Source organism: Musca vetustissima, unplaced genomic scaffold (genome assembly GCF_032173495.1).
Source record: "Musca vetustissima isolate MV318-11 ecotype Yass unplaced genomic scaffold, APGP_CSIRO_Mvet_v1 utg4859, whole genome shotgun sequence".
In the NCBI taxonomy this organism is placed as follows: Eukaryota; Metazoa; Arthropoda; class Insecta; order Diptera; family Muscidae; genus Musca; species Musca vetustissima.
The window spans coordinates 68,586-89,218 of NW_026881021.1; the positions used below are offsets into that span (position 1 = coordinate 68,586).

The 20,633-nt window shown below is 33.7% G+C and overlaps 3 protein-coding genes across 3 annotated transcripts; 2 read left to right on the forward strand and 1 right to left on the reverse strand.

The window, feature by feature from the left end:
* Window positions 1-1,881: 1,881 nt before the first annotated feature.
* LOC133327086 (ankyrin repeat and LEM domain-containing protein 2 homolog) lies at window positions 1,882-13,312 on the reverse strand. The gene is made up of 10 exons (XM_061535663.1): window positions 13,210-13,312; window positions 7,062-7,220; window positions 5,195-5,673; window positions 4,977-5,126; window positions 4,823-4,900; window positions 3,462-4,761; window positions 3,119-3,393; window positions 2,922-3,049; window positions 2,725-2,856; window positions 1,882-2,545 (listed from the first exon to the last, which is right to left on the reverse strand). Exons 1-10 carry the CDS (start codon window positions 13,310-13,312, stop codon window positions 1,882-1,884), a joined length of 3,468 nt encoding a protein of 1,155 aa, XP_061391647.1.
* Window positions 13,313-16,203: 2,891 nt separating this feature from the next.
* Window positions 16,204-16,795, forward strand: LOC133327084 (gametocyte-specific factor 1 homolog). The gene is made up of 3 exons (XM_061535661.1): window positions 16,204-16,292; window positions 16,358-16,453; window positions 16,529-16,795. Exons 1-3 carry the CDS (start codon window positions 16,215-16,217, stop codon window positions 16,793-16,795), a joined length of 441 nt encoding a protein of 146 aa, XP_061391645.1. The 5' UTR covers window positions 16,204-16,214.
* Window positions 16,796-19,099: 2,304 nt separating this feature from the next.
* On the forward strand, window positions 19,100-19,888 carry LOC133327088 (uncharacterized). The gene is made up of 2 exons (XM_061535664.1): window positions 19,100-19,269; window positions 19,350-19,888. Exons 1-2 carry the CDS (start codon window positions 19,107-19,109, stop codon window positions 19,886-19,888), a joined length of 702 nt encoding a protein of 233 aa, XP_061391648.1. The 5' UTR covers window positions 19,100-19,106.
* The last annotated feature ends 745 nt before the right edge of the window (window positions 19,889-20,633 follow it).

Genomic DNA, 20,633 nt, shown 5'->3' on the forward strand with positions numbered 1-20,633 from the left:
CAGAAGAAAAAACTATCCGAAAGACCTACGGGCCGATCTGCGTAAATATCGGCGTCGAATGAACCACGAGCTTTATCATCTATACACGGACATCGACATAGTCAGTTGTATCGAGCTGCAGCGACTACTGTGGCTAAATCATGTTGGATGGATGAGCATAAAAAGGCATTTAAAGCGAGCCTACTGATTTTTCGCGCAGTAGGAGAAGGCCACAAATTCGATGGAAAGATTAAGAGGAGGAACATGGTCTTTAAAATTGGAAAAACTACGCACAAGATCGACACGCCTGGAAATATTTTTATATATTCGGCTTATGGAACTAATGTTCTGTCTCGACCCAGCTAAGTAAAATAAGTAATATTTTTAAACAATGTTTGTTTTATTTTTTTAATAATAAAGAAATAAAGGCAATACACACAAAAAATGCTTTCAGCACACTTAATATAACGTTTTCAGTTTTTTACTATCTGGTATCCTTGGTTAACTTTGAAATAACTCATTAATTGTATACGATTTTATTTTATTTTTTTTTTTTGTTTAACATCAGTTGTTATTTTTAAATAGTTTAATAGTTTTTTCAATTTATATCTTAAAATCTCTCCAGAATGATATAGTATTAAAAATATATAAATAAATAAAAAATCAGCATCGATGTTAAATTTAGGTTTTTAGGATTACGTTTTGCTGTAATAATAATAATAACTAATATAATTCATGTTTGTCACATAGAGTAGTTTCATTTTAGAATAAAGGAAGAGTTAAGGGGAAGTGTGTGTTGAAGTGATAATGAACTTATGAGTTTTTTAATTATTAATATATGAGATAAATACTTAAATTTTATTGCATACAAAAAGCAATATTTTTTTAAAACTAATAGTAATTAAAATCGGCAATATGAACAATGAGTAAAAATGAAGGCCAAATAATAAATCCTTATAAAGGTTGTTGAAGGCAGGGAGCCTATAGGTCTTTATAGTCAAGCTGAAAGTCATGGAATCTATATAGGCGAGCTGGAAGTCAGGGCGCCGTTATAGACGAGGTAAAGGCCAGGGTGTTTTTATAGGCGAACTGAATGAAGAGAGCCCTTATAGACGAGCTGTAGGGAGTCTTCACAAACTTTATAGACGAGCTGAATGATATGGGGGTGTTTATAGACGAGCTGAAATATGCCTATTTGTTTAGAGATTTCTACTATCAATATAAAATTATGTATTTTTAAAAATTCATTGGAAATCATGTAATTAAATTTTTCTTTTTTGAAATTCTCAATCCACTGAGATCTTTAAAAATGACAAATATTTTCAAACCGAGTAGTAGTATAACAATCCGTGGTTAAGTAAAAACACTGTATTTCTTTTTAATTCATATTATAATCGCAATTCCGCATGAATATATTTGGCTTCATATCAAAAGAATAATATAAACAAACATACAAATAGAAAGAGAGAGAGTGGGGGATTAAAGGGAGAGCATGGAATTAGGAGATTACAATTGAAAATATAGCATAGCTAAATTGTGAACACTAAAATTGTTAATTGTTAATTATATAATGTTTATAAAGAAAAATTATATGTGTGTGTTTTTTTTCTTTGATGAAAGACAACAATCGACAAGTAAGTAATAACGGCAAAAAGGTAAACAATTAAAAAATAATAAAATAAGAATTATTAATACTCAAGTGAAAATTGGACATGAAATGATTGAATGTAATGGAACAATGTATTGTTGTGTGTTGTTCAACATAAAAGCATTTAAAAAATATTTATTTTTTTAATCGTGTTATTCTATCAATTTTCTTTTTTGTTATATATCAAGTATTGTTAGTCACCAGCTCTGTGTGTGGCGGGGGCGGAGAAGGGAGGCTCCTTTTGCTCGTATTTCTCAATAATCTGTCGTACTTGATATATTTAACAACGACAGACTATTGGCACTTTCTCTGTTGTTGCGTTCCGTCATCGGGGATGGCAATGGACTACTTTCGAAACGATCACGATAGGCACTAAAGAGTCCACGAATTTTATTCAATGGAGTCAATGGCCTTTGGAATTCACTAACCAGTGAACGTGGGGCAGCAATATTATTTTCTGGCGTCAACTTATTTTTCGGCTCAACATTTGCATTCGCCGTGTCGGTGGTGGTCGGGGGTGGTGTTGTGTTGCTGGTCAAGTTCGAGCTGGAGGAATTTGTTAATGCTGCTGAGTTATTTGTTTCATTTACGGCTAATTTTGTGGCAGTTCCTGATTTTGTTGGTCTTCCCGGCGATGCAAATAGACGTTTTGCTGTGGGCAGTTGTAGTATTGGCTCTCGTATAATGGTAGCCTGTGAACCTGACTGTAATGTAGGCTGCTGTGGTTTGGTTTGTCTCGGCGAACCCATATTCAGTGAAGCATTTATATTTAAACGCATAAATGATTGTGACGTCTTATTATCTATAGATGGTGCTGTTGCTGCTGGTGATGAAATATGTGTCGCCGGTATGGATGAATCCGTTTTATTAAGAACTGAGAATGTATGAGTCTTCTTGACAATTCTTGGTGATGGGAAGCTGAAAATAAGGAAATGTATTTTATTTTGAATTGAAAATGGGGGCGGAAAATTTTATAACTTCCGCCATGAGGTGATGGACATTCAAAATACAAATGATATATTTAATATACGCTACACCTTTTAATAAAGGTTATATAAAAATGTCTTACACCTGAATTTAGGGTTATAAATACTTACAAGTCCATTTCTTCATTGGTGTAACGCATCAATGCTGCCTTCCAGGAATGAACTGTTGGATATATATTTTTATCGAGCTCAACATGGAAAATAGCATTTAAAACATCCAAATCACGTTTTGTTGGTTCATTTCTAAAAGGAAAACAAAAAAATTAATTCAAAAAATTTACTCCCCTTCTCTTCTATTCACATCATACCCATAAATAAATATTTTGTAGCCACCATCATCATCATTATCCGCTTCTGCCGTTAAACTTAAACGTGATGGACTTTCGGGAGGTGTTTGAAATATTTCATCTTCTTCGCTATCAGAACCAAAATCAGACTGTAAGATAACATAAAGAAAGAACATTAAACTATTTTATAAATATTTAAATTCAAATGGGGAATTTACCCAAAACACATCCTCATTATTGTCATCTGATGAATCGTTATCATCTCTGGGATTGCGATATTCACGATTATTATGTTCCTGTTTCTGAGCCTCTTTTACAGCTCGTTCCTGTTGTTTCATGCGTTGATGATTTTTATAGCGTGCCTCCATGCGATTGCGATGGCTAGTTTTGCGACTCAAATTACTTTCCCATTGGCAATCACAGGAGTTTTCCTGAGACCATAATTTCGAACACATTTCTTCGGTTTTGAGATTTTCGGGTAAAATTTGTTCAACTAAAAAAGAAAGACAAATATTTAATTGATATATGGAACAATAAGTTTTTTCCATCTGTACCACAAACCTGGATTTTCCAATTTATATAGAATACGTGAGCACACACATTCAATGTGTTCCCGTCGCTCACCCGGTGTCAGCAACAGGTTTTGTAAAATTTTCAATATTTTCGCCTTCATTTCAATGCTGATTTCTTGGGAATTTTCCAAAAATGTCGATACCAAATTACCAATACGCGAATGGACTTTTTCAAAGCTAACATTGACAAAACTGACATCCTCTTTGAAACTGTAAATCAGTGATTTCACTCGTCTCAATTCCAATAGCAGAGCATCATTTATGGACACAACATTATCAATGTTGTGGACAATGGTCTTTGTCATGCGCCGTGCATGCACCTGTAATGATTTCTCCACATAGGTATAGGGTGTTGATGACTGATGTGCAGTGGAGGCATTTAAATTAGCAGTACCCGATCCGGTTCCTGTGCTACGATAACCATTTTGATTAATACCATTTCGACCATGACTATCCGATGCGGTAGTGGCACCAAAACCAAATTTCTCCAAAGCCGAACAAACTTCTTCCAACATTTCCGAGTTATTACGTTTTTTCTTGTTCTGTTCTGCCTCATATTCAGCCTGCTTTTGAGCCAAATAACTTTCCAGTGTCTTCATACCCTGTTCCGAGGCAATATCTATAAATTCTTCCAGAAAATCCCAATATTCACGCCATTCGACATTTTGTTCTTTGGCCAGGTTACGACCAATACATTCAATGCCCTTCTCAGGATCGGTATTCTTGACGTGGCGTTCTTTAAAGCCAGGACTATCATAGATGTCGGAACAATTGAACAAATCTGCAGTCTCATTTTGCACATCCAAACAGGCTGGCATCGGTGAAGCCATTTGTTGTTCACGATATGTAAAGAAGGCATCTCTTTTGATTTTAAACAAAGGTGTACCGGGACAGAGGCCAGTCTTTAATTTTGGCACCAAGCGGCCATGATTGTTATTTGTTTCAATTTTGTTTAATGATTTTTGGCCATTTTCTTTATCATTATCACCGCCATTGCCATTTTGATGATCTTCAAAGGAATCATCTAAAATAATGGAATGATCTGAGAAACCATTTGAATCGTTTGCCACACTCCGATGATCTTTACGCTGTGGCGTTGAATTGAAAAGGGAACGTCTTTGTAACATGGCAGTGGGTGAATTTGTTGCACTGCCGCCACCTCCACCTCCTCCTGGAGTTATTGGTAGACTGCGGCGTGATTTCATGGGTGATATAAATGGACTATTGGCAATGGGTGAGGAGACATTGCTGCCCAAACGTGGTGGTGTTTTCCAGCGTTTGAAAAATTTCTATAAAGAAAATAGCCTTTACAAAATGTGTTCCTTCGAGACGTCTATCTTACAAATTTACCTTTGCCTGATCTTTAGTCATGGGACCAGCTAATGCTTTTATTTCCACTTCGGGACTTAAAGGATCACAGTTTAGTTTCTGCAAGAAAGCAAAAAGAAATATTTTAAAGAATTTTCAACAAAATGATCTCTTGAGTTATAATTGTTATACTCACTGGTGGGTTATTCACAGAAAATGGTTCTCCAATTTGGGCTGGAATTGAGGCATCACTACAACGTAATACAGGCACATAAAATCTCTCCTCGAAAAGGCTTTTGATTTTATCATAAACATCATTTGACGGTGTGCCACGCATGCAAATTATCTAAAAGAAAAAATAAGACAATTTTCAAAATTTATAAATCGAATTATCTTAGAACAAAACAAACTCACGTCTTGTGGTAAACTACCATCAATGTTTGGTTTAATTTTACATTCTGGATATGAAGTCAGCAGTTCAACCATTTTAGGAAAACCATATTTGGCAGCAAAATGTAAGGGCGTCTCACTCCGGCCCTTCTCCGGTATATTCAAATAATAGTCCAATAGATTTGCACACAATTCTTGACACATTTTCTGATCGTTCTTTTTACCCGTCAGAAGGTCAACAAATTTCGTATCGGACACCGTATTGAGTATAAGTTTTGCAATTTGTGGACGATTTGAAATTGCACAGATATGCATAGCATTATAACGGCAGCCTTCTTTCAACGAGGTCGGTGTATCACCCGAACTGACAAGGTAACGCGGATTATCCCATATTATTTGTTTGACACGTTCATATTCATCCGCTTCGATGCATTTACGAAAACGTGCCAATTCTTGTTTGGTCGGTCCTCGAAATGCTGGTGTTTCCAATGCTGTCGTTGACGCTGGAAATAATAGGAAATGAAAATCATATTATAGTAAACAAGTCAGTTAAGGGAAAGTTTTAAAGGAGATAGTTTTCTTCTGTGGGTATGATCGTTATATGGACCATATTTCTGACCATGGACCAATACAAAAAACATTTGGTAACTGCAAATTTAAATAAACATTCGCGCGGATAATCAGCGGGTTTTGGCGGAGTTTCTATGATCCCAACTTCGACGAGCGACCTCTGTCCCCCTCCAAAGATGGAGTTGTCTGTGAGTAGTCTGAGTACAACCGAAAAGATGATGACAGGAACTTCTAATATTTCAACACGGGAATCCACTTCGTAGTAAACAAAAAAGATAAATATCACATAGGAATATTATTTAATTGTCGACTACATAAGGATACTCCTTGATATCCTTTTTTAAAATACCCTTCTTTTTATAGCCTCCACCATAGTATGGAGGGTGGGTATATTAATTTTGTCATTCCGTTTGTAACTCATCGAAATATTCATTTCCGTTCCTATAAAGTATATATATTCTTGATCAGGGTAAAATTCTAAGACGATATAGCAATGTCCGTCCGTCCGACCGTCTGTTGTAATCACGCTATCTTCTGAAGGAATTGAGATATGGTGCTAAAATTTTGCATAGGTTTGTGTTTTGTCTGCAAGCAGGTCAAGTTCGAAGATGGGATATATCGGTCCACGTTTAGGCATAGGTCCCATATAACGGTGCATGAACTATGTTTGAAAGAAATAATAAGATGGCCAACGTTTGGATGAAATAAAAACTTTCTGAAACGGATTTGGTCCAAAGAAACATGGGGTCTAGAACCAATATTTCAATGAGGCACACTTTCACCGTGTCAAAGTATATACCCCCTCATTAGTCATATAGATGAGGGTATAATTATCCATTAAAAATTTCTGAAATTTGTATTACGGTTTACATAATGGGTTTGTAAAAATGTCGGTATAGGTCCACTTTTTGGTATTTTCCCTGTATTTTAATTGCAAGTACCTATCAGTATATCTATGGTGGAGGATATAAAAATTTCGGCCCGGCCGAACTTTACGCTTTCTCACTTGTTCAATATAGCATTTATTCAATAAGAAAAAATTGTATTTCCTTTCAAATTTCTACTCTACTGCGCATATATATTTTTTGGTAAAAACATCATTCTTCGAAAAAAAAACCAGTCACCTCCAAAACGTGACCATATAAAATTTGGCATTATTATTTACACAGCAAATAAGAAAAAACACAATTTCTTAATTGTGTGGTTTCTTTCTCTTATTTCGCAACAACAATGAATTTCTTTGTTTAAAAAATCGTTAATTTAATATTTGTTCTTTTCTTCAATAAATATTTAAAATACTGAAAATACATTCACAACTTACTTCTAACGTCATTATATTTTTGTTGAACAATTTCGAAACCAGTTTGGGCATATTTCATGGCTTCATCTTCATCATTGAATTCCTTGAGCCTGGCATCTTTGTGTTTTTTCAAGACTTTTAATGCTTCAGCTTTGGTACTGAAAACAAATTGAGATTCGGCTGAAAAAAAAAAGAAAAAAATTAAATGAATTAATTTAAAAATAAATATTAAAATTATTATTTTTGTAAAATATTATTTATCAATGCATAAATATGTGGGTCGGTCATTACACCTGCATTTCAAAGTAAAACATACAATTATGCATTATGTGTGTGTGTAATTGTCATGCAGCAGACGTGGCGTCTAGCTGAAAATATTTTAATATACTAATATAAATATTGCTTAATAATATATTATATTTGTATTATATACATGTGTGTATATATATGTATGTACATTACAAATAAAGTATTAAATAATTTGGCACTTGTACAAAAATGTCACATGCAATTTATTGTCTGCAATAATATGTCACCGGACGGTGTGCCACTTTTATATTGGGAAATCTTTACAAATCTACATTAAGGAAATTGACTAAAAATGACTAAGAGAAAATAAATATATATGTTTTATGTACGATATATTCTGTTGATGTTTTCGTAGCACATAAAAATGGTAGCGCGGAAAATTTTATTTTCATTGTCGGTTAATATATTTTTGTTAATAAAAACTAGCAAAAACAATCAAGGGAATATAAATGATATTCTACAATATTCGGGGAGTTCTTAAAGGATTTTGACTTGAGTTTAAATCCTTGTCGGAGGTTGGGAACATAAACACGTATTAATAAGCAGACACAGTGTACAAAATGGGCTAAAGAGACAGTTGTTGGCCAAGCTAGACTCAGAGCATTTCGGTTGATTCGTAAGAAATATTCTTGAAAAATCCAAGCCTCCATAGCTCTATAAGGCCTCGAAAAAATATTTGTTAAAACCTCCATGCCTCTGTAATCTTAAAAAGATCCATGGCTCTATAAGGAATCTGTAAGGCCTCAAAGAAAATAGATTTGATAGAACATCAACGGCTCTGTAAAGCTTCAAAAAATATTTTTTTTAAAAATTCAAGCCTCTGTAAAGCCTGAAAAAAATATTATTTTAAAATTTTACACCTCTGTAAGTCCCCAAAAATATTTTTTGGTTTTTGTAAGTTATCGGAAAAATATTCATAAACCAGTAAGGAAAGTTCAAAAAGACGGATTCAAGCCTCTGTAAGGCTTGAAAATAATATTATTTGAAAATTTTACACCTCTGTAAGTCCCCAAAAACATTTTTTGGTTTTTGTTAGTATCGCAAAAATATTCCTAAATCAGTAAGGAAAGTTCAAAAAGTCGGACGGGGCCGACTATATGATACCCTTCACCACTTGGGTACATACACGAGATGTTAATATCTACAATATCATGTAGAAAGGGTAGATATAGAATCTTTGGAGGACCATTGAGAGGGAACCGGCCCTGAACCGATTTTAAAAAATTGAAAAAATATTCTTTAAAAAATTCAGGCCTTAGATGGTCCCTGTAAGGACTCAAAAAATATTCCTAAAAAAGCCTATGTAAGACCTCGAAAAAAATATTTTATTAAATATTCTTTGAAAATCCACGCCTCTCTCTGGTCTTGAAAAATATTCTTAAAAAATATAAAATAATATCGTCTGGGATGTCTTCACGATAACACATGAAGTCCTGAGATTTCCCAATAATAAAATTAAAATAACCAGAAACAAGATTTTAACAATAATTACAGGTTAAGCTAATTTGTCACGCGTAACGTACTTTTTATTTTTAAAATGCCATATATAAAACACAATGGACATACATATTCAAATTCTTTTGAATTAGCCATTAAAAACAACGTTTTCGAATTCATATTTGTATACGTAGACCTTCGATGCCTTAATCGTCCAGCTAGCAGTCACCTTACTACACAACATCACAACAAAACCCAATAAAAAAGCAATGAAAATAAAATTTCAAATTAGCAGAAAAGTAAAATGTAAACAAAAAATGAAATGAGCAAAACAAAGAAAGGTTGATAAACAAACAAAAAATACGTTATTTGGCATTTTGTTTTGTTGTCACATCCCGCACCGCGCCAAATGGTGGCATATCACACAAACATATACACATCGTCGTGGGAGCTCCCCCATAGAATAGGCAATAGGGGGTCGGTTCAGTGGTCTGTTCAAGACGGAGGGTGTTGATAAATTGCCTTGTATTTCTCTTTTAGAAAAAAAAAAAAAAACAAAACGTGAACATATAGATATATTGCCAAAAATTGGGGCATGCTTGTTTTTTTATATCATTAAAATAAAGATATGTAGTGTTAAAATAGCCGTTTTAAAATAATCAATCTGACAGCAGACTGGGCTGTCTGGTGACGGATTGTTGCCAAATTATGTTAGAAGTTAAGAAAAGTATTAAATAAAGGTGGAATTAAAAATTATGGAAAATGCTATAAAATATATATTTCATTCACCCAAAAATATAGGTGGGTTTGAATGGACTGCAGCGATAACCTATATTATAAAATTTGTGCATGTGGTGCATGTCGTCGTCGTCGTCAAAACATTACGACGTCACGACAACGTAAATAATAAAATTCTCTAAAGTTCATTGACCTAATTTTTTAGTTAACAAATGCAAACACTTTTTATGATATAAAAAATCATGATATCAACAATGGTATGTACACAAAATAGCAATATGTAAAGAAAAAATGTATAAAAGTTAATCGGAAATAAAAATTAGCATTTAAACACTCATGATAAGAAGTTAATTTGGAGTATATTTGAACTAAAGCTGTTAAAAAAATAATCTTTATGAGGGTCAGTTCTTATAAACTATTTTCAACATTGTTTGTTTCACTAGCTGGAATCAAAATCGTAACCCACATCATTTGCCGAAAATTTATGCGCTGCGAATTATTTTAAATTAAAAAACACACACAGTAGTAGTTTTTTTAAAAAAATTTTGCAATCCTTGAATTTTTTAGAAGATTTTGTGTTCTCATTCATTTTTACCAATATGTATGGAAAATAAATAATACGAATCGAAAACAATTCCAAAAGTCGTTTGGTTGTGTAAAATTGTATAGTAAATGGTACCAAATATAGATCTGGGTGAATCGATAGAGCTGGAATCTTGAAATTTGGAAATTCATACTTCTGGGTACTAAATTTCGTACAATTCGAATTTTGGTTGAATTGATAAGGATCATTATTTCTCACTATAGCATTTTTGTTTGATTATAAAACACTCTCCCCCAACATCCATTTGAAAACTAAAAATATTGGTATAGGGAGCCCTGACCTAAAGTCGACTATTTAGAAAAATTTATAAAACGGTATAACTTTTCAAATTTACTAACTCATTTAACGCCACCGTCCTTTTATAATAACACCAAAAATGGCAATAGCACTTTTAGAAAACTACCGTTATCTCAATGAATTTCTATGAATTATTTTATTTTGTTGTTTTGTCTTGTTACATACTCTCCTAGTTTCATGCTAAAACAAAATGTTATTCAAAAATATTTATTTATTATTAAAATACGTAAGTTTTAAAATTAAATTTTAGATTTTGAAGACAAAAATCTCAGACTTTATCTAGGTTAAATTTTAGATTTTGAAGACAAAAATCTCAGACTTTATCTAGGTTAAGGGAAAAAAATTTATTTATTTTAAATATCTTTTTTGCATAATTAAATAAAAGCATATTACAGCACCCTGTTCTTAAAAAATAGAAATAGTTACTCATCCAATGAGGCATTGTAGCGTTAATTAGAAACAATAATTACTTGTTGATGCCTCATTCATTTAAAAACAATATAGGTGTGTGAATTTTTTGTGAAACAACAACAATACTCTAACCTTAATAGGATAATTTAATTTGCATGCACGATTGGTAATTGTGGAATGACATTTTAAAGTAAAAGTAATGAAATATATTGAATAAGATTAATAAAGGGGCCAAAATGGCGCAAGGTTGTGCCAAAACCTAATTTTTTGATGAATATTAAACACCAAAATTCACAAAATATTTCGGCGATGATCGATGTACAAAAAAATCGTATGGAAAATAGATCACATACGTCACAACCATAAGTCTATAGGCAATATACTTTTAGGCTCTGACGGACAATTGAATAGGAGGTGGTGTGTGTCGTGATGGCTTTGCTGGCAGGAGGGACACCTATTTAGGGCTCCGGGACAATGCGCTCTCCTTACGAATTGAGGACTTTATTACATCTGTAGCCATTTATGTCTTCGGAGACCGCAAGTTGATGCACGGATTTCATCGCGTTCGCTATCGACAATTCCGATGGAATGACGTCTTGAATACCATCATGATAGCGCCTGAAGTCCTGACGGATGTGTCACGGAGGTAGATCTGAATGTTTGAATTTTTTACTACGGAACTCTGCGAAGGCTTTCCGTCCATTAAGGTAGTTGGCTAGCTTGATATCACTCGGAGGGGTGAATTTGTGATGTCGAATATCAAATAGGAATGATCGACCGTATCAAACCCATTGGACAGATCTAAGGCTGCCACAATGGTCCGTTCAGGTGGTCGTCGCTGTTTGAGGCCATTCGCAATCTTGTTGTTCTATATGTTTCCCTGAAACCATGTTGATGGGCAGCAAGAGCGAAATGCTGTTTCAGAGACGGATGAAATAGAAACTCTAAAACCTTAGCTACTGGTGAAAGAAGTGAAATCGGGCGGTAGGTTTCCCCTTAAGTAGCGGATTTAACAACTGTGACATATATAACTTTAGTCAGATAACCCAGCCCTATTGCACCAAGCTTCTTTAACATGAACGTGGATATACCATCTGAACCAAGGGCTTTGGGTGGCTTGGATTTGGAAATAACTGTCTCTACCTCACTCTAAGTAAATGATATGGACTGCAAGTCTCTTTTAATATTCATGGATCTCCGGATAACTGCTCGGTTGATCCTATTCAGCGAAGATGGATGCAAAATGAATTGGCGGCAGAACTGCAATGCACATTTTTGGCATCAGAATGTTGAATGTAGTTGAAAGAAATAGCAGCCCGAAATGAAATCCTGTATAGTTTGCAGATGGAGATGAATGACTAGTAATGGATTTTGTATATAATAGGTCTATGTTAATATTTTAAATAAAATTTACTTCTAGTATGTCAATGCTGACATTGTTGAGCTTTTAATGGGTCAAAGGAACCAACACTGTTGCGTAAAAGGTGACAAAATTTGCATCTTATGAAGTAAATGTATATTCCGGAATAGTTATCAGTATAAGAAAGAGAAGCTCTTGACATCTAACCTAATACCAATTCTATTTATGGAACAGGTCGGAGATGTATTATGGGACTACATATTTCAGTGTTTTTTAATATCAAACATCGCGAATTTTTGCCCAATAAGATGCCTTAAATCACAATTAATCATGCAGTAGTTTGCTGAAGAGAATGACGAGTGGATGCAAATCACCTACTAATAAAAAAATACCCCGTTTTACCCACTAAATTATATTTCTTGCCTTTTTCTTCAAACCACAAAAAACAATAACTTAAAATCATAGAGAATCAAAATTTTCTACAATAAACCATTAATTTCACAATGCACACAACTTTCATACATCACTGTTACAACCAGCAGTCAATGCAATTCATATGGTTTTTGTGTGTTTGTCTGGCTGTGAACAATTCAAGCACAAACAAAACACGCACACACACAAACAAATACATTGATTTCTTTAACATCATCATCTCCACCGTCAACACGAAGTCGTACGATGCCACGATGAAAACAACAGCAACAACAACAATGAAACGCAATATTGATGTGGGGAATACTTAAAAACAAAAATAAAAACAACAACAACAAATGGCAACAGTAACAGCCCATCAAACACAACAACAGCAACAAAAGCCAAAACGGATAAAATGAAAGGGAAAATAAAATTCCTAACCTTTAAAATACAACAACAACAATAAAACATTAATAAAGAAAGAAATTCTATTACGTTTCCATTTTTTCCGTATTTTTCATTGTCATCTGTAGCCAACAATATTCCATTCCACTTAATCGGACATTCATATTGCAATTGAAGCTTGTTGCAAAACTTACCGGTTTCATTGTCGTTGGCAGATGCAACATTGGCTGTTCCCGATCCAGACGCTGTTGTAGTACCTCCGCCCTTAACGGGTATATATAGACCATAAAAGGGCATTTTATTTTTAAATCTTGAAAGAAATTCTTCAAAATCTTTTCACTATTGTGATTCTTAGTTTTCGCAGCTAAACAACAACAAAACGACGGTTTCTTCTTTTTTCCCAAATCGTTTGTTTGTCTGCTCGAGCTGAGCTATTTTTTCGTTATTTTGTTTCTTTTCTTCACAAAGCCACCAACAACAAATGAAATTTTTCATTAAATTGATTTGTATTATTTTTCAATTGATTGTATGACGTTAACAACTGAGTGTTTTCCTTTTTAATCCATTTGATTTGTTAAGAAACATTTGTTTAAAGAAATTAAATTGTTTATTTGCAAGCTTTTATTCAATACGTTGAAATATTTTTTTGCCGTCCACTCTCATCGCGTTTCGCGATAATACGATAATATCTTGGTCGATGTTAGAATAATTATTAATCGATTAATTTTTATGCAGCGAATGGAAATCGACATTTTATTGCCAATAGAAGTCGATTGTGTCGACTTTTCAGTCAGGATACAATAGGTTCGTTCGTTTACTCAATAATTTGTAAAAAATGTTGTGAATTGATAGAGCAAATTTGCCTATTCTTGCAGGGAAAATTTACTCAGTAAGAATTTTCTTGTAAGAATTTTCCATCAGCTGATATTTAATCAACTGTTTTGTTATTTTTTTGTAAACAACAAAATTGTTCTCAGGCTGATTGTTAGACGTATCGAGATGCAGCGGCTAAGTTGGATAGGTTATGTTGTGGGAATGGATGAAGATGCCCCACCTCAAAAGGCATATAAAAGCGAACCAGCTGATGGTTCACACAGAAGTGGAAGGCCACAAATTAGATGGAAAGATCAAGTGGAAGACAACATTGCCGAACATGGTCTTTCAAATTGGAAAAACTGTTCAAAAGACCGATGCGCCTGGCATATGGAACGAAAGTTCTGTCACAAGCCAGCTAAGTAAGTAAGCAAGGATTATTCCTGCCGATTCCGCAACAAAACAAAATCTATATGTTATGTTATGAATATAAGAAAAATATGAAAAAAATGAAAATCTCTATATTTAACTAGAATAAACAAATCCCAGCACGCTTACATCAAATGTGAATGAGATCATGTTATAGTTGTCCATATTGAGAGACATTTGAAGAGTTCAGTTTTACATTAGCAATGCTATGCATTTGAGAGAGAGAGTCCATATCGCCATTGCACTGGTCCTATCTTACTTTTACATAGCTTTCGACTAATTCCATTGTTTTCAATATTGTAGGAACTTTTGATTAAAAGTACTTCACACTGGACTATAATTAGTTACTACTTTCGTAAGGTCCAGAATATTTATAGCCAGAAGATGGAATTTATTGATATTATAACATTGATTTCTATAAGCAGGAAAGAGTTAAAGGTAACTGTAAGGATCATGACAGGTCAATTTAAGAAAAAGCCTCTCTTTTCAAAGTGAGATATTTTAGAGGTTGATAAAGAGGAGACGGCAACAATCGAACAATACACCACCAAATCTTTGCAACAGAAGTCATCAAATGTTTGGGAGATGTGAGATAGATACTTTAACCTTTTTCTCCAAATTACACCCCAAATTCATCTACAACTATGACAAAAATTTGTCATGTCTTGGTTGAGTTGTCAGTCCTAACCCTCTACTTTTCCTTCACACTTTCCCTTTTGTTCTATTCTCTACAAAGTCTTTAGGATAATCACAATGAACTATATATGTATCTCCGCGAGAAGAGCATCCTTTTACCTATTCATATATAAATTGAGGGCATTGTTTTTTTTACAGCAAGAGGTGCTAGATTGTATTTCGGTAGCTGTAACTTTCGATGCTTATTTCTTTGGACTTTGGTAAAATATATCTCAAACCATTTTTAACGAAATGTCGTTTATAACGACGATATCCAAATGTCCCGAACAAAGTTTCGGGACATTTCGATTTCGACCGTATTTCTGGTCATGTAGCCCAATATAAGCATGGTGCAAATTGAAGGCATTGTTTAAGCAAAACGTTTTTGTTATTGTACAATGCTGTAGGGGTTTTCAAGAAGAGATGGACTTTGCTAGCAATCACGTTTGAACTTTTTTCTCTGACAAAGAGAAATTACGCCCATAATTATATCTGAAACCTTCTCTGACGAGCTGTCGGATACAACAACAGTATTTGGAATCGCTTATGGCGACCAGTTATAAGAGATTTTGACTTTGCTTCTGATCGTCTACTTAGAGTCACATTTCAGGCTGGATTATTGAAGTACAAGTTATTATGTTATCTTGATTGTACGTGACAAAAAGTACTGATCAAATTCGTTACATACCCAAAAATCGTGTTGCAAACATGGAAAAGGATTTTCTGATACCACATTATGTATACAGATACATATTTTCAATATAGTTTTTTTTTTTGTGTCCAAATAAAAACAGCCGGACATATCTTCTACCTACACAACATGCATGTTACACTAATGTGTGGGACCGAGAAAAATATTTATGCTGCTCAAGTGGTGCACCACGGGATACCTACCCTAAAAAATGTGTTGTAAAAAGATACCTTCTTTAAAAAATGCAATAAGATTTTAAATATAGGTAGTTCTAGATTGTATTAAAGATTCTCAAAATTTTAACTGATCTCGAAAAAATAAAGAAAAACTAATAGTATTCGATTAGAAGTTGAAAGAAAAGGTTCAATGCAAAAAACCCTCACATATTGCTCGAATTTTTTTCTAAACGCTTGACGTTGAACGCATTCATTTAGTAGCACACCATTGCGTTATTTCGGATCGATTACTCAGCTTAATAACGCCAAACGATAAATATCGGCCACTTAGAACAAAGAAGAGACTTTTTATTTTAGTTTGGAAATTATTTATTACATTTTGTGTAAATCCTGGTGTATTGGAATCTCTACAAATATGGAAAACGTTCATATGCAAGATATAATGGAATGTCCCTATGAAAAACATCATCAAATTTTAAGATCACGAATGCAGGTAAATACAAATTGATTGTAATTATAAAGAAGTCTTACTTACATTATCCTTTCTTATTGCTTAAGGTACATTTGACACGTTGCCGTAAAAATCACACGAATGTAAAGAAAGTTACATGTCCTTTTAATGTAACGCATATCCTCAATGAGCCAGAATTAGAGGTAAGTTATTTCACAATTCAAACATCGTAAAATGATATTCATTTTGTGTATTTGTTGTTGTTCTTTTTATTAAAGTTTCACATAAGTTCCTGTCCCGGACGAACATCATTTGAACATTTCCGTAACACTGTAGAGGTTCCAATAAGTCGAACAGTGCCACCACCAATGCCCAAATATGAAAGTGAAGAGAATTGGGATGATGAAAATGTACCTTCTTACAACCCGCAAGCATATGCGGCAAATGCTGATGTTTTACGCTCCATTCAGGGAGCACCACCATCCCAAAGAAAAGCATTTCGTAAACAAGAACGTTTACGTCTTTTAGGGATTGATAATAATTAGTGTTTGTATACATATGTTTATTTGTATGTTTATATGTTGTAAGTGACATACTGATGAATGATGTTTTAACAATGTTTCTATTTTGTTTATTATTCAATGTTCGATAATTTACTTACAATCATCTTATAAATGTTAATTTTTTTAGAATTTGAAAGTGTTTTTATATATTTCAGAAAGTTTATATTGTGACGATTATATTTGTAAATTAAGAAATGTTTGTTCGTAATTTTGTTATATTAAGTACCAACAAAACTAAAATAAACAGACGCTTTTATACATTTTTAAATATTGTATTGATATTTTATATAGTTGAAATCTTGATTTCTTGGGCTAACGCAGTTTACAATAAAGCAAGGTAGATAAGATATTTTCGAAATTTTTCTTTACAAAGTTTTACCAGTTCTCATGTACGTGATCGTAATATTTTTATTACATTCCTATTCTCGAACCTAATCATGTGTGAAAATGTACCCTTTCCATAATCGGGTACATTCTCGAAAATTTTCTTTACAAAGTTTTACCAGTTCTCCTGTACGTGATCGTAATATTTTTATTACATTCCTATTCTCGAACATAATCATGTGTGAAAATGTACCCTTTCCATAATCGGGTACATTCTCCACAAAAGAATCACTTAGAATATAAAGCACAGTCTGCCTGGCCCTTTTGTAAAAACGACACAGTTTAGAAATAAATAACCAGTAAGGAAGATAGTAACGTAGACTAGGCTGACTATATGATACCCGGACGAAATATGTATAGAAAAATTTTTTCAGAAACATAGCACGCATCATTCTAGACTCAATTCAGTACGCTGTGCCAAATTTATTGCAAATCGAAAGATATTTAGGGACTTTGTTGCATCATTTACCTTAAATCGGACGAAAATAGATATGGGAGCTATATTTAAAGCTGAACCGATTTTTTCCCATTTCGTCCTTGAGTCAAATAAATGAGCTGTGCCAAATTTCATCCAATTCGAATCATAAATGCGATCTGTACTTTGTTTACAATTTAACATGGACAGACAGACGGACGGACATGCATAAATCGACTTAGTAAGTGATTCTATGTATATTCTCAAAAGGAATATATATTCTCGATATCGGTTTACTTTTGAGGATATTCCCAATATAACGGTACCTCAATTATTCGATAATTTGAGAATTTTTGACGTGTTTTTCAACCAAAATGTCTGTAATTTTGTGGTATAAGTACCCATTGGGAGCAAATCTCCCTACCGAACATTATTGAAATCGATTCCCCTGTGCTTTAAGTGGGCCACACACGTCAAACATGTGCGTTCGATCGGTGTGAAGCTCCTAGCCCACACACGTCAAACGGATCCACAAAACTTCATTTATTATTTATTTTTGAAGCGTTAAGATGGACAGCGATAGTGATGACGGAAAAAAGACCAAATATTTTTATTTAATATAAATGTATTAAATATTTTTATTTTATTCCAGAAAAACATTTTTATTTTCCACACAGTAGAATATGTGTAAAAAAACATCAAAAAATTTTCCAAAACGTTTTTTTCATATGTTTGACATTGTCCGCTGATCCGCACTCCACGAAATTTCGCAACAAATGAGAAAATATCCACACACCAGGCCACAGACGTCAAACATGTGCGCGTCGCACAACGAAAAATTAAAAATTTTTAATTTCTTTCGATCGGTGTGCGCACCGGCAAATCGGTGTGAACACCGTACCACACACGTCAAGCATTGCTTCGATTCACACCGATCGAACGCACATGTTTGACGTGTGAGGGCCACTTTACCGCCAAACATTCTATATTTTGGGGATTTTTTGCACGCTTTTAAACCGAAGTGTCTGCAATTTGGTAGCAAATCTCTACTAAAAATGATTTTTGGTCCACTTTTGAATATAGCCCCAATATAAGAATTGGGAGTTTGGGCATATTTTTTATCCGAATTGGCTACAATTTAGTATTTATTGAAATCAGTCCACTTTGTACCACAATACCCGGAATAGAATTTTACTTGTTTAAGCCGTATGACTAATGTTAATTCTGTAAAAAAATATCATAGATATTAATTTCAGGATGTAGAAATATTTTCGAACCGCTGTACTGTACTCACTGTGTCTTGATCGTCCAGTAATATTTTTAAGTATATCTTGGCAACCCTGCTTAGCAGCAGTTGTGCACGTGCATTTGTTTGTAAACAAATCGTTCGTTGTAGGAAACTGAGCAAAGGCGCAGGCAGTGCAACAAAGCCTTAAAAATTTTTAGTGTAATAACAAAATTTAAATTAGTAGCAGTAGCTAAAAAATTCTCAAAATGTCATCAAGTGATTCGGAAGATGAGGAGCAGATGAAAATGTTTTTGGAAGCCTCAGACACAACACTGCTGAACAATGATATGTTTAAGGGCAAAGTTGAAGAGGAAACAAATGACAATAAAAATGTTGGGATAAATGTTGTGATCACAAAGAAAGAGGAAGGTACGTATGGAAATTTGAGCAACTACGGTTCAAAACACGTCTAGACAAAGGATCGTACATTAATTCACCTTCCTTTACAGATAAACCCAAGTCCCAACGTTACCTTGTAGACGAAGAAGACACAACCGGAACAGATTTTAATTTACCCGAATCTATGCAAAAACATTTGGCTAAAAAATTCAATGATATCTTAAAGGAAAAATACGAATTCTGTGAAGTAGTACAGGAAGAATCAAACAAAAAGAAGACTAAAACAAAAAGTCGTGTTCGCCTATTGAATGGATTTGAAGATTATGTAAAACCCTATGAAGAATTTGAATATGAAACGAAAGGTCCTGATCGAAAGCCGGAAATCAAAAGAAGAATAATTGAAAATACTAACGCAGATGATGAAGAATGTCTTAAACAAATAGCCATAGACGGAAATGATATATTGTCCGGCAAAGAAATGAAATGTTGGGCAAAGAAAAAAGAGCGAAAAGATAAAATATTTCATTATCGCTTGGGGGCAAATGATATTTGTCATGCCAAAGAAGTTGTCAATGAATTTACACCAATTAGACGCAAAAATCATTGGAGTGAAAATAAAATAAAAGATTTTAAAATTGTTAAAAAGTAGAATGTGGCGATTTTATTAAAGATTTCTTTAGGAAGTTCATTTAGATTGGTTTAGAAGAACTCAAGTCGAACGTAGGAAAATGTATTGTCTGTTCTAGAACTTGCAAAAATTTACAACTTTTTACTAAAATAAGGATTTTGTCTTTCAAAAAAATAGAAAGAAATAGGAGCAGGTCAATTGTTTTCAAATATTGAAATTTATGAATAAATAACAAGGTAAAACTTTTGGCCTGTTCCCGTACTGCAAGAATCTACTATATTTTACTATTCTCTACGCTATTATAAAGGAAAATTTATTATCGAAGTAACAAGTAGTATATTCTTGCAGTATGGGTACAGACCATTTGATATGAAGAAAAGTTCACTTGAAGAACCACCAAAGTCTCTGAATTTTAAATTACAGCCACTACGTAATTCTAAAATGGAAAATGCGCCTAGGACAACGAAAATACCTATAGAAGGAATTGGCCTTAAATGGCGTGTACAGTTTTATTGAAAACCAAAGCCAAACTCCACAAATACAAATTATTAAATGTAAATGCCCAGCTAACAATTTCTTCCTATTTTTTCGAAACTCTGCACAAATCAGAACAAAATTGTGTAAAGGTGCCCAAGAATTAGGAAAGTTTTATCGAAAAAATCGAAAGGATTATTCGAGTTTCTTAACGAACTCGAAGAAAAAAAACGGGGAATTTTCGATATTCTTAACAAATTCGAAAAAAAACTCTAAAGGGACATTCGAAAAT

Bases quoted from the DNA above. Each gene is read 5' to 3' on its own strand.
- LOC133327086 (XM_061535663.1), bottom strand. From the start codon at position 13,312: ATGCCCTTTTATGGTCTATATATACCCGTTAAGGGCGGAGGTACTACA. The intron at 4,762-4,822 runs GTAAATTTGTAA...TTTTCTTTATAG, and splicing joins TGACTAAAGATCAGGCAAAG to AAATTTTTCAAACGCTGGAA. The intron at 3,394-3,461 runs GTTTGTGGTACA...TTTCTTTTTTAG, and splicing joins ATATAAATTGGAAAATCCAG to TTGAACAAATTTTACCCGAA.
- LOC133327084 (XM_061535661.1), top strand. From the start codon at position 16,215: ATGGAAAACGTTCATATGCAAGATATAATGGAATGTCCCTATGAAAAA. The intron at 16,293-16,357 runs GTAAATACAAAT...TTATTGCTTAAG, and splicing joins TTTTAAGATCACGAATGCAG to GTACATTTGACACGTTGCCG. The intron at 16,454-16,528 runs GTAAGTTATTTC...TTTTTATTAAAG, and splicing joins TCAATGAGCCAGAATTAGAG to TTTCACATAAGTTCCTGTCC.
- LOC133327088 (XM_061535664.1), top strand. From the start codon at position 19,107: ATGTCATCAAGTGATTCGGAAGATGAGGAGCAGATGAAAATGTTTTTG. The intron at 19,270-19,349 runs GTACGTATGGAA...CTTCCTTTACAG, and splicing joins GATCACAAAGAAAGAGGAAG to ATAAACCCAAGTCCCAACGT.